At 33.1% G+C, this 12,981-nt stretch overlaps 1 protein-coding gene across 1 annotated transcript in view; it reads left to right on the top strand.

The window, feature by feature from the left end:
• The window catches only part of LOC120766294 (cytochrome P450 4c3), a 29,669-nt gene extending 16,992 nt beyond the window's left edge, over positions 1-12,677 (top strand). The window contains exons 2-7 of the mRNA XM_040091697.1: positions 5,166-5,281; positions 5,849-5,965; positions 6,215-6,374; positions 6,506-6,575; positions 10,857-11,419; positions 11,486-12,677. Coding sequence (XP_039947631.1) covers positions 5,166-5,281; positions 5,849-5,965; positions 6,215-6,374; positions 6,506-6,575; positions 10,857-11,419; positions 11,486-11,826 — 1,367 coding nt within the window. The 3' untranslated portion in view covers positions 11,827-12,677. The remainder of the gene's footprint in view (positions 1-5,165; positions 5,282-5,848; positions 5,966-6,214; positions 6,375-6,505; positions 6,576-10,856; positions 11,420-11,485) is intronic.
• Positions 12,678-12,981: the final 304 nt, after the last annotated feature.

Genomic DNA, 12,981 nt, shown 5'->3' with positions numbered 1-12,981 from the left:
ACAAGATTTCTATCATTTTCAATAGAAGAGCAGCGCAAATTTGACGAACGCATTTTTTTACGAAATAAATGGCGGAAGAAATTACGAAAATAATGATGTCGATAATAACTTAATCAGCTTAAAATTTATGATAATAGCAACACTTTTTTATATTGCCATATTTTTGTATAAATTTTCAGATTTTTACGGTTGCTGAGCCACTTAAGTGAAATTTCTGATTTATAACAATCAAATATCGAAAAAAATAAAGGTTGTTCAAAAGATTATTATTTTAAATTTTATATAACAAAATTTTATAAATATTTTGATATTTCTTTTAATGTAATATTTTAATATTTTAATTATAATTATATGTTTTAGTAATTTCATTATTATTATTATTAAAAAACTTAATTACATTTTATTTAATTTAATATTATTTAGAAAAAAACCTTAACATTATTTTTCTAATATTATTCATTAATTTTATACGAAACACAATTGTATGTGTATGTTTATGTAAACTTCAATACATTTACATACATGTGTACTACATTATATTTAAAAATGTTTACAAAGCAAAAAGCACATTTACATAAATAATATTTACAATAATGATAAAATTAAATAAGAAATAATACCCTTCACAAATAAGAAGAAATGATGCTTGGAAATTGGATTCATACCGTGAAGATATCTTCTCAAACAAACAAGTTTTCCAAACAAGAAATTGTTTTGGATCCCTTTTGTTTGGGACACAAAGCTGAAGAAGTGTTTTCTGCCGTTACTTCAGAACTAAAACCACTGAGGATAAATATTGTAGGTTGATGCAGAGAGTCATATGATAATTCAGCGAACATGTCTGGTATGCACAATGAGTTGCAAGCAAAAATTCGCGACCAAACACCAATCACCTTTCGCTTTCCTCGTTCCGCCCAATTCTTTGAATTTAGAACCAATCACATTTGCTGAATAGTCTACATGAATGAAATCGAAAAAAGAACTAGACCTTGAGATCAGACATGTAAAAGTTTGAACGAATCTTGGCATGAAGTTCTCAAAACTTTAGAATCAATCAAGGATGATGCTTGCGAAAAGCCTGTAATGCGACAAAAACCGGCAGAAATATGTACTATCGAATTTTCAAAAGCTGGAAATGGCAGTAATGGTTATTATATGAGATGTTTTTAGAGAGAGTAAACAAAGATCAGGTGGAGAAGGACTTGGTGAAGAAGCGACTGGCGCGCTGTTGTTAACTCGGCTATAACTGCGTAAGCGGTGTCTACGCCAGTGAAAAAGAAGAAAAAACAATATGAATGTTCAAATTCAGGCTTCTAATATAGAATTGATAACCGTTACAGATCTTTACGATTCATACCTTGAGTTTTTTATAACAGAAACAGATAATTTCAAGAATTTCGAAAAAACAGGCATTGAAATATACACATACAAGGGAAACTGACAACCAAAAAGAAAACAATATATAATTAAACTACCGATGAAGACATTGGAATGGCTGCGACTGAGTGATTACTTAAAGATTAACTCATCTATCCTAATGATTTAGCTAGAGACTTAGTTCAAGAATGCGTACACTTTCAAACCTCCCGATATTGACGATTCCAACATATATGCAGCTTCTTCAGGAGAAAAAGACGTGTATATAATTGCAGATGGATATCTCAAAACCTGAAGGACTAACGACTCAGCTCGACACGGTTATCATTTACATATATATATAACATATGTATATTTTTGCGTTGCCTACGTTGACTACTGCGTGTTAAAAACATCGTGGCAAACTTATTATACCCTGTTCACGGTATAAAAAAATTGGTACATTGCTGACTGAGCCCCACACATTTTGTAACGGTAATAATTACAACAATAATGCCTGCGTTAAAAGCAAACAACTTTGCCTCTAATTCAATTGCAAATGCGGCCGGGTGACATTGGTCGAATGGACTGCCCACTTTGTTGCCATTCACAACACTGGCTGACAACTGATTGCGTTGATGACAATGAAAGTTAATAAAAATCACATACACACATATATATATATATACATATATGCGTTATGTGTGGATGCAAGAAGATCGCACAATAAAATTGTTGATAATAAATATAATAATATACGTACGACCTTTTCTTTATATTTGTGTATGTGTGGAGAGTGGGCGCAATTTACGGTTTCACATTTTTCACCTACACATACATATTTAGATATATAGCATGCATATATTTATGTTTATAAATATGTATGTATATTGTGTCTTAAATAACCGCACAGCAAGAAGCTGTTTTTCGTGACAACCAAATAACTGTAAATGTCGTGAAGGTGAGTTTTCTGTAATTGCGATGTTTTTTTTTGGTAGATAGATGTTGTGAAAAGCTGCAAATTACACATGACACTTGTATATGTATGTAAACACAGTTGTAACCGAATTTGGTACCACTGACCGAGTTATTAACCATGACGCGGCAAATGTACTTTGACACAATCATACAAATGATTTGGGGAAATCATGATCACATACATACATACTTATGTAAATATATGCACTTACTTATACTTACATATACAGTTATATAAACTTACATATGCATATAAATAGATTTGCTGTGCGCGCATGCGCAACAATCTGTTGAGGCTCGCAGATTCATACATACATACGTACACATACCGAATGAACTTGTCACCTTAAACAAATAGAAATCACAAAAACCGTTATTATGAGCAACAAGTTATTTAATATAACTCAATGTGAAAACATGTGTAGTAAATACATATGTAGGTGTGTATTTTCATAAACATTAATTAAATTTGCTGTTAATAAGTCACTGATTCATTGTAAATACTCAAGTGAGCATCAAAGTTACACCCTTGGCGATTGTCAACACAGCCTACGCGTGTTAACGGCAGCACATCCGCCTACTTGTTGGTCTACAGTAGCTCTGTAAATATTTATATTTGTGGATCACATATGCAAATTAATGCGAAAACGATTCCGATTGATGCCATAAAAAAGATTGATAGATGCTGTATAAAACAGTTTAGCTGTAGCTAATTATTATGACTAGACTTTTGTTTATTTGGATAGTGTGGTGTAAAGTATAGGCTTATTAAGTAATCAGTAGTTTATATTGAGTAATCAGCAGTCAACAGAATTCTGTCAAGTGTCTGGTAGAGTCCAGAAGACTGAAAAGAGAGAAAATGATACAGTATTTTTTGAAGGACGTACACAAGTAAAGTAAATATCTTAACCTAGAATTTAAATCGCATAAACCTGCTTGAATTCTAATGCAAATTGAGAACTGTAGGTTTTCAATTCAAGCCTCGTGAACCATCCACCCCAACTCAGTTCACTTTTTAGGCATTATTTGTTGGAAAATTTTAAACATTACTGTTAAATAGAATACAGTAGTATTATTACCAGCTGTTCTCACTTTTCCATAATAGTTTAAGACAATATCTTCCTACAATGCTAAAATAGCAAGATTATTAATATTTTTATAATCGTATGCCAACGATGGGAATTTGGTTTTGCCGTTCTGATTCTTTCAACATAACATCATATAAGTATACATGCACATTATATTTTTTTTATAAATCTTTAAGTAAGAGGTTGTAGGTCTAAGTCTGATCTGACTGATTGTGTTGAATGATCAATAGAATATCAAAATGCACCTACGAAATAAATTTCATTAGGATAGCTCAAAAATTTACAAAAAAATTTGTACGATCCCTAAAAGACTTCACCTTAAATATCGCTGGCTCGAAAGTGATAAAAAATCGTTAGTCGAACACTTTATTCTGCCTTATGGAGTTTATAATGCGTTCTGACATCGCTTTGAAAAAAATCTTTAATAATTAATTCTTATTGCATATGTTTTAGTTGACATCGCGGAATTATAACCAAAATCAATATTTGCTCTAGTAGATACATATAATTGAATGGTTGAAAGATGTCTTATGATAGCAAAAAAGTTAATTTTTTCATTTTATTCTTCTGCACAATTTCTCGAAATTCAAATAAATAAAATAATCAAAAAAAAACTAGAAGTTGAACCTAAAGCTACTACTTGTGCTTATGGTTAAAATCAATCCCTTAGCGTTGCAATTATTGCAATTGATTTTATTTATTAGCATTTGTCAATGTTGTGCAGCTTTATTTTCGAACAATTAGGAATCAAATGAATGCGATAATAATTTGGCAGTTGAGTTGAGTTGAGTTGAGTGAAATTGAATTGAATTGAATAGAGTTGAGTTGAGTTGAGTTGACTTCAGCTGAGTTGATAGTATAGGATTTATTGTTTTATGTTTATATGATTTTATTTCATTGACATATTTCAGGCTATATAATTAACAATTCAATACTCAAGAAACTTTATTACCACCTCTTCAGTAGGATTATGCTATCCAATATAATAATAGTACCCAACGATTACCTTCCTGCCGCCCAACCGACGCGAGGGGCGCAATCCGCGAAGGAGCGGAATTAGCCGAGTCATAAAAGGCAAGAGAGTTTTAAGCGTTGCAATCTTAAGCTGCTCAGCTACAGAAACAAAAATTTCAACAGCCAAAATTAAGAATTAGATTAAAGTTTATTATTTTTAAATGTTACTTGTTAAGAGTAGATAAAATAATTTTTTTAATGGTAAAGAGTGAGTCTGTTAGATCAAATGTGCTGCAATGAGAATTGAAATCATGACATATCTAGTTCTAGAAAGTTTTAAAAGTAAGGGTCTAAACTGCCTAGTAGATATGTAGTGGACTTGGCGATTGTAATATTTAAGATTTTTATATATCGACTTTTTACGTTTCTGTCTGCAGATATAATAATACTAAAACAAAAGATGAGCAAATAAGAAGACAAAAAGCTTCTGGAAAGACTTGAAAAAAACTACTAATAATAGTTTTTAAGGTTAAGGGTAATAAAACTACTTTATTTAGGATACAAATTTCAAGGTTTTGAAGAGTGCAATATGTTTTCAAAATGCGACAGATTTAACAATAAATATTAATTAATTATAGTGAATTGTTGACTTTATTTATTTTAGGTTTAAAGAATTAATTGAAATAAGTATCTATTTTTATTTCAAAAACAAATATATGTATTTACAGACCCATTTTTGTTGAAATCTTTGAAATAAAAAATTTAATAATTGCATTTATTTATTTTCAGAATTATTCAATCGCTTGACGGGCACAATAAAGCTATGGGGCAACCGTATCGGTTTAAATAAAGCATGGCAGGGACCAACCCCTTATGTGATGCTGTTCGACCCAGAAACAGTCGAGGTAAGAAAACGAAAGTAAAGAAGAATGAAAATTTCAAGTGCTCACATGATGAAAGAATTTAAAATTAACCTAAAATTGCAGACCGTTGATAGTCAAGGAGCAAATTTATTAATTAGTGTCAAGGATAGGACTGAATTTAAGTTCTATGCTGCTAATGTTGGATGTTTACGCTAACAATTGTTAACTATCTTGAATCTCTATTAACCACCCCAAAGTAATGCTTGCGAAATATAAATTTAAAATATTTGTAGTAAATAAATTTATTGCTATTACTTCAGCAAGGTTAAAGTTTACTCAAGATTTAATGGTTTGTTTTGGTTTGGCTCAGTTTGCTCGTAAAAGTTAAAGACTAATTTGTAATCATTAAGCTAAATTTTTATTATAGTCTATATACAAGTAAATGCGTTTATATAAAATTATATGCGACCTACTTACCCGCCTTGCAGCCAAAGCGCACATAATAACGTGGGAACCCTTCTTCACTTTCAATTTTTAATGTATTTTGTTGCTATTGTTTTTTTAATGGCGTTGCGGTAATTAAAAATTCACTACACTTTCTGATTACAGCCAATCTTGAATAGCCAAAAATTCATAGATAAAAGTCACGATTACGATTATTTGCGACCATGGCTAGGCACCGGACTGCTGACCAGCTTTGGCCGGAAATGGCATTCGAGAAGAAAGGTAAGCGATAAAATAAACAAATGAGCCGTATGTATGGTATATTTGTATTTAAATGAGCTTGAGTGTTTAGGTGCTAAAAATAAATTTTTAGTGTTGTTGTTTTCGACTGCTCACCGAATTACGCAAACAGCTTTGCTGTCTTCACGCATCAAGTTCAAAGTCAACACAATGACAAAATTATTATTTTTTTGTAATAAAATGTACCACTTATTTACATTTGGTTCATTTTCTTTCATATTTTGCAATTAGATCTTGACACCGGCATTCCATTTCAAAATTTTGGACGATTTTATCGATGTCTTCAATGAGGAGAGCGCAGTTTTGGCACGCAAACTGGAGTGCGAAGTGGGCGCCGAGGCCTTCAATATCTTTCCATATGTGACGCTCTGCACGCTGGACATTGTGTGTGGTAGGTGCTTGCTTCATTGCTGTACTTGGTGCACAAAAGCGTTGTCACCGCTCGGCATTTGACTTTTACCTACTGTAAAAAATTAGTAATGTTTAAACTTTTTTTTATCGAAACATAAAATTATAATTTAGAAACGGCTATGGGCCGCAGTATTCATGCGCAAGACAACAGCGATTCGGAATATGTGAAGGCTGTTTATGGGTAAGTTTCTAACTAGTAATCTTTCTTTTGATCTTGATATAAAAGCGTAAAACCAATTTTGTAGTATTTACCAATTAAGCCTTGATAAAGGTAAAATTTTATTAAGTGAGAAGTACGATTAAATACTGCCTCAACACCTGGTTCATTTAGTTCACCTAAAGGTTGTTTTCAACACTTAATCTAATGGAGATAAATCGCTCAAGATAAATGGTTTGGCACTTTCTCTGATTATGGGAAAATTGGTGAAATCAAATGATAACCCCGAATACTTTCCAAGTAACGATTATATTGAAAAATACTAAAAGTGTGATAACTCCATAAATAAGCATTTATGTGCTATATAATACAGAAGGACCTCATAAGAGCGGGGATAAAATTGAAAAAATGGACGTTATCCCGCCCACCTTTAAGTAAATCTTATATTTTTTTCACTACTTGAGCTATCTCAACCAAATTTGGTGTATTCGGAATATCTAGTACTGAAATTCGGAGAGAAACCTATAATAAAAGGGCCAATTCGTCTCCTAGACTATACCCATTATCAGAATTTCAAACTTCTGGTGGGCTTTATGCTGTATATGTGAGTTAACATGTAAGATCTGTTAACAAAATTAAGTGTATGTATAGTACTGGACATACTATAGTTTAAAGCTACAAACGTTACATATAATGATTTCCGTTACTCAGCAGACTTTATGCCGAATATGTCGACCAGAGTGTGAAAATAAGTTCTCAAGTATGTATAGTGTACTTTAAGTATACTACAACATACTAAATATGGGATGCCAACCTCTCTTTATAAATATATATCTCACAATAAAGTTAACGGGAAGGCTAAAGAAATGTATGAACCGATGCGAACATTATTCGAAATGATTTCCAAGGGTTTTACGTCTGCTTTCATAGTTCTTGCTTTGATTATGTGTCTTTAAAACAAGACAGTTGATTTGGTTTGAAAGAAAAGTGGCTTGAATATAATATTTTTTTAAATGTAATAATTTTTACCATAAAAATTGCATATATTTGCTTGAAATCAGTCGAATGTTTTTTAGATATTAAAGATTAAAGTTAAAACTTTCAAGAAATTTGCATGAACCCTAAATTAAGCAACAGTTAAAAAAGTTACGAATATAAGAAAGTAGTAACACCGATTTTTTCAAATAAAATATTTTTTCAAACTTTGTGAAAGCGGATTGTGTTGCCATGCTAATTAATATTTTAATATATTGAACTTTCCTTAGGGGCAAAAGAAAAAAAATCACAATATTTCACATGTTGACGTAATCGCGTCAGTATAAGAAAAGGTATAGACACACAAATATCTCTCTAATTAACGCTAAGTTTTACTTAATTTGCCACTTAAGTTCAAAGTCATGGCCAATATCTAAAAATATATGTATGTACATATGTATTTTAGGTACACGCGTTTGTGCAAATTTCACTCTTGTCACACATATCACGATGGCTGTCATTCCACTTAATTTCTACTTTTTCACAAGTGCTAATTTTCGCAGCTTCAGTGGATTTGCATTTAGAGAAAAATGTAATACCTACCTAAAACCAGATTAATTAATAAGTCCATCCAAAGTTTATTAAAACACTAGAGTCTATAATTTACTGATTTATAATTATTTAATTAACACAATAAAAGTCTCTGTTTTGTTTTTGGTTTTTAACTCGATAATAAGAATGAAATCATTTTAAGGCTTTAGGTTGTACCAAAGCTATATTAGCCTTCACAAAAAAAATGTTTTTCATACAAGAACATGATTTTGATCGTTCAATCTGTACGGCAGCTGTATGCATTAGTGGACCGACATCGACGGTAATGAAAAATGAATAGTTTCTTGCAGGGAAAAGGATGTGTGCAAAATTGCAGAGCGATATACAGACAAAAGCAATGACGGATATGTCTAAATCGACTCAGAAGATTGAAGAACTACAAAACGATTTCTTTCGCTGGTGTTAATTTTTTAATCATTAAGCTATCCATAAGAATATACGAAAATGCTATATTTTTAAATCAATCTATAATAATTCTTCAGCAAAATGTAACTGTTGTTCAGTTAGATTCAAATTTTTAAATTTTTCAGAAGACAATTTTTTTTTCATTTTAGACGACTTGAAGTAAAAGCTCATCGAAACAATTAATAACACAGCTCATAGATATACATTTTTTCTTTCAGGATATCTTAACAAATTTTGATGGTTTTAAGCGTAGAAATAGTGAATTTATTCATGCAAAGAGTGAATGTGGACTTGATTTTTCTGGTTATTGAATATATGTATATCGGCTTTTTAGTAACAAAATTTATTTTTCTAGTCATCACCAGGGTTCTGCAATCCCTTTTTGCGCGCATAAAAACATCACGTGATCACCATGAAAATTCCGCCAAATTCCCAGAAGTCATTGAAATCCATCAGAGGGAGAAGCGTCTACGTCAAAGTTATTTTTTCAAAATGAACTCAGTGACTTAATACGTTATAAATTTAGGAATGATATTGTAGTGTGACAAAGCGGCAGGCAAGGAAGGGTATTTCTTAATTACAGTTGTAATAAATTTCCGAAGGTTGGTTTGGAAAAGTCGAAAGGTGGAATATATGTTATGTTTGTCCTCAAATCACATGATGTATGAAAGATAGAGATTTTATCACGATTGAAACTGCTCCGGAGATTAAAGCTTGAACATGTTTTTTATTGGTAGTGGAAATTTTTATAAAAAAAAAACATATTATGAAAAGACTTTGCAAAATATGCTGATAAACTTTAAGATTCTAAGAGCAGATGTGAGTATCAAGTTAGACTATATCCGTAGTCATCACTATTCATTTTCGGAGTTAGGAAATTAAAGTGTGAAACATAGAGAGAGCGTCCTCTTCCACTTAGATCTAGACCTCCCAAAAGCAGGACAGTTAAGACAAAGAAGGAAGTGTTGAGTTATTTCTACTTCATCATCTTCCAGACAGCTTCCGAAGATGGTGTCTGGTAAGATTCCCAACCTCATAGCATGGACGCTAGCCATACTGGGGGCTTAGATACAAGCTTCCGCGAAGCCAAGATTCTAAAAGTGATGATCTAGGGTCTTTATCTGCTAGCTCATCAGCTTTGCAATTTCCTGCAACTCCGCTGTGGCCTGGCACCTATATTAGTCTTATCACAACGACACTCGATTCTATTGATTGCCTGCCGCTCTACTATCTGAGGTAATGGTTTTTCTCTGAAGGAGGCCGCACTGTGGAGCGGTACATCTACTGCTACCAGTCAGTATAATAGCAAAGAAATTTTTTCAGTGCCTGAATCTAATTTTTCCTTTACTAAAGGTCACTCATTCTAGAGTTGTTTCCAAAAATTATAAATTATCGGAAGATAAATTTTATTATAATTAACCGATCTCCATTGTTAGATGACCTATTATAATGACTTTTTTATTATCAAAGCTTTAACTTTTTCTGCTTTGGATAACCGAAAAGAAAAAAATGTTTTAATAATTTGAAGTCAATGTTAATATGAATACTTTTGCTCCTCGTTTTGCTATTAAACTGTATAGGTATGTGTGTATTTGTTCAAAGTCTGTATATAAAAGATAAGTAAATAATAATTGTGTGTTTAACCATTCCCAGTTAGATATGATCTTTGTACTCAAATCTACACCTCGTTCAGGTCTAACAATTCAATTTAGCCAATATGAAAAAGCAGAATTCTGCGAAATTCAATTTACTCTTACCCCAAATAAAAGCATTTCCGATATAATCAGTGTGTGTGCGAAATGAAAGTGGTAATGGCGCAACATATATACAATCAAAGGTATATATATTGTACGTATGTATGTGTGAATGTGTGCAATGTGAGCCAAATGAGTTGTCACTGAAGTGCACAAAAGTTTAATATCGAGAGCTGTCAACTTTGACAGTGAAACAAGCTCACATGCGTTCGATAAAATTTTTATAGGGTGGTATGTGCTCATGTGGAAAATATGCGAGATTAAGATGTCAGTTTGGCGGCAACACCAAACGAACTCAACTGACAAATGAAGTTTTCCACATTTAGTCGTGATAACGGCAACAAGCGAACATACGAACATACAACAACACAGTATTGTAGGTGCAATAGAACATGTACACGGTAGTTGAATGTCAAAGCTTGAGGGAAAAAAAATCAATAAATATAAAATGTCGTTGAAGATAAGAAACTGAACATTATTTCAAATTTAATTTTGAATTAATTTTATTATACTTTTTTTTATTAACTTCAAAATTCTTCATTCCCAACATTTCTTACAGCATCGGCTCTATTGTGCAAAGTCGCCAATCAAAATTGTGGCTACAATTCGACACGATTTTCCGTTTCTCCGAAGATTACAAACGTCACCAGAGCTACATCAATACTTTGCACGGTTTCTCCAATCGTGTAATACGCGAGCGCAAAGCCGAACTAGCGGAAAATATACTCAACAACAATATAAACAGCGCACCCGATGCTTATGACGATTTGGGCAAAAAGAAACGTCTCGCCTTCTTAGATCTTCTCATCAACGCATCGAAAGATGGCGCAGTGCTCTCCAATGAGGATATACGCGAAGAAGTCGACACATTTATGTTTGAAGGTCACGACACCACCTCCGCCGCGATTTCGTGGACGCTTTTCCTGCTCGGCTCACATCCCGAATACCAAGAACGTGTGTTTGAGGAGTTGCAATCGATCTTCGGTGACGATAAAGAGACACCAGCGACTATGCAGAATCTAATGGATATGCGTTATCTGGAGTGTTGCATCAAGGACGCGTTGCGCTTGTTCCCCAGTGTGCCCATGATGGCGCGCTCCATTGGCGAGGATGTGAAAATTGGTGTGTTTCGAGACAACTAGAGTGTTTTAAAGCATATATTTAGTCCAACACGTTTTTTTCTTCCAGGCAACTACCTGATACCCGCTGGCACCACAGCCATTATTGTCACCTACATGCTGCATCGCAATGCGAAGTCATTCCCCAAACCCGAACAATTCAATCCTGACAACTTTTTGCCCGAGAACTGCACCGGTCGTCATCCCTTCGCCTATATACCCTTCAGCGCCGGTCCACGTAACTGTATCGGACAGAAGTTCGCTATACTCGAGGAGAAGGCGGTGCTGTCGACGGTGCTGCGCAAATACAAAATCGAATCCGTCGACCGTCGCGAAGATCTCACACTTTTGGGTGAATTGATTTTGCGGCCGAAGGATGGTTTGCGCGTGAAAATAACGAAACGCGCTTAAGCAGCGAGTGTGTGGGAGAAAAATGTATAGTTATACTTGCCGTATGCTTAGCGTATGCATACCACTAGTTGTAATTTTAGCTAACTAGGCTTTGCATATAAATAATTTTAGTAATTAGTTTAAGCGTTGATTAATTAACTTTAAATTTTTGTATATACCTACACTTGTAAGAACTCTCCAAAATGCAAATAGCTTTCACTTCAACATAAGTATTGATTGGTAGCCTTTTTTAACGAAATTTCTTTCTTATTTAAGCACCATATATAAGTACATATAACAATTGTAGCTTGTATCTCTTTCAAGCCAAATTTACAATTATTGTTGTAGTACTAAGCTATGGCCGATGTTCTATCTAAACTACAATACAGTAATAAGTGTGATATTCTGATACTTCTTTTAAGATTTGTGAGAAAATATTTGTTGTAAACTCAAAAATACATATGTCTTTAAAAAGAATTATGTGTATTTATATATGTACCTATGTATGTGGTATATAAGTGCAATGAAATAGAGTAATTATTTTTTATATGTATTTGGTAAAACCAGTTTTATTAACGCTGATTGGAATAATGAAAAGAAAAGTGTGAAAACTCGAAAACAGTAAGAAAATACTGAGGGTAGGCGGAAACTAAGATAAAAATTGCTTGGATTTAAGGGACGTCAATTAAGAAAATTTTTGATTTTGCGATTTATTTCTACCAAAAACCAACCGATTCATTACACTGCGAATACTCCAATCCGATTTGAGATATCTGTTCACTTATCATATACTTATGTCGCTTGTACTTTACTTTTACTGAACAGATGTACATATTCATCGAAGCATATCAAATATATAGAAATATACAGTAGATGATGTTGTCTTAAAGCATATTCGGGAAACAAAGAAATTTTCCACATCTACTTTTAATAAAAGACTACTAATTGTTACATCTGTCATATGGGTAGGTGGAACAAGTCAGGTGTTGTTTTCGACAAGACTCAGCTATGTCTATGACATGTTTATCTATTAAATGTCGGGATATACCTATGGTTCCTGTTCATCGTGGTCGTATTGAAAGGTGGCGCTTTTTCTGGCTAGGTCATTTACTTATAGTTAATACGAATATCATTGCATTCTGTAACTCATTGCAGGTTTACAGTGAAACGGATGTT

This window comes from Bactrocera tryoni, chromosome 1 (genome assembly GCF_016617805.1).
Source record: "Bactrocera tryoni isolate S06 chromosome 1, CSIRO_BtryS06_freeze2, whole genome shotgun sequence".
Lineage (NCBI taxonomy): Eukaryota > Metazoa > Arthropoda > Insecta > Diptera > Tephritidae > Bactrocera > Bactrocera tryoni.
Note: the sequence above shows the minus strand (reverse complement) of the source record. Positions and strands in the feature narration are given on the sequence as shown.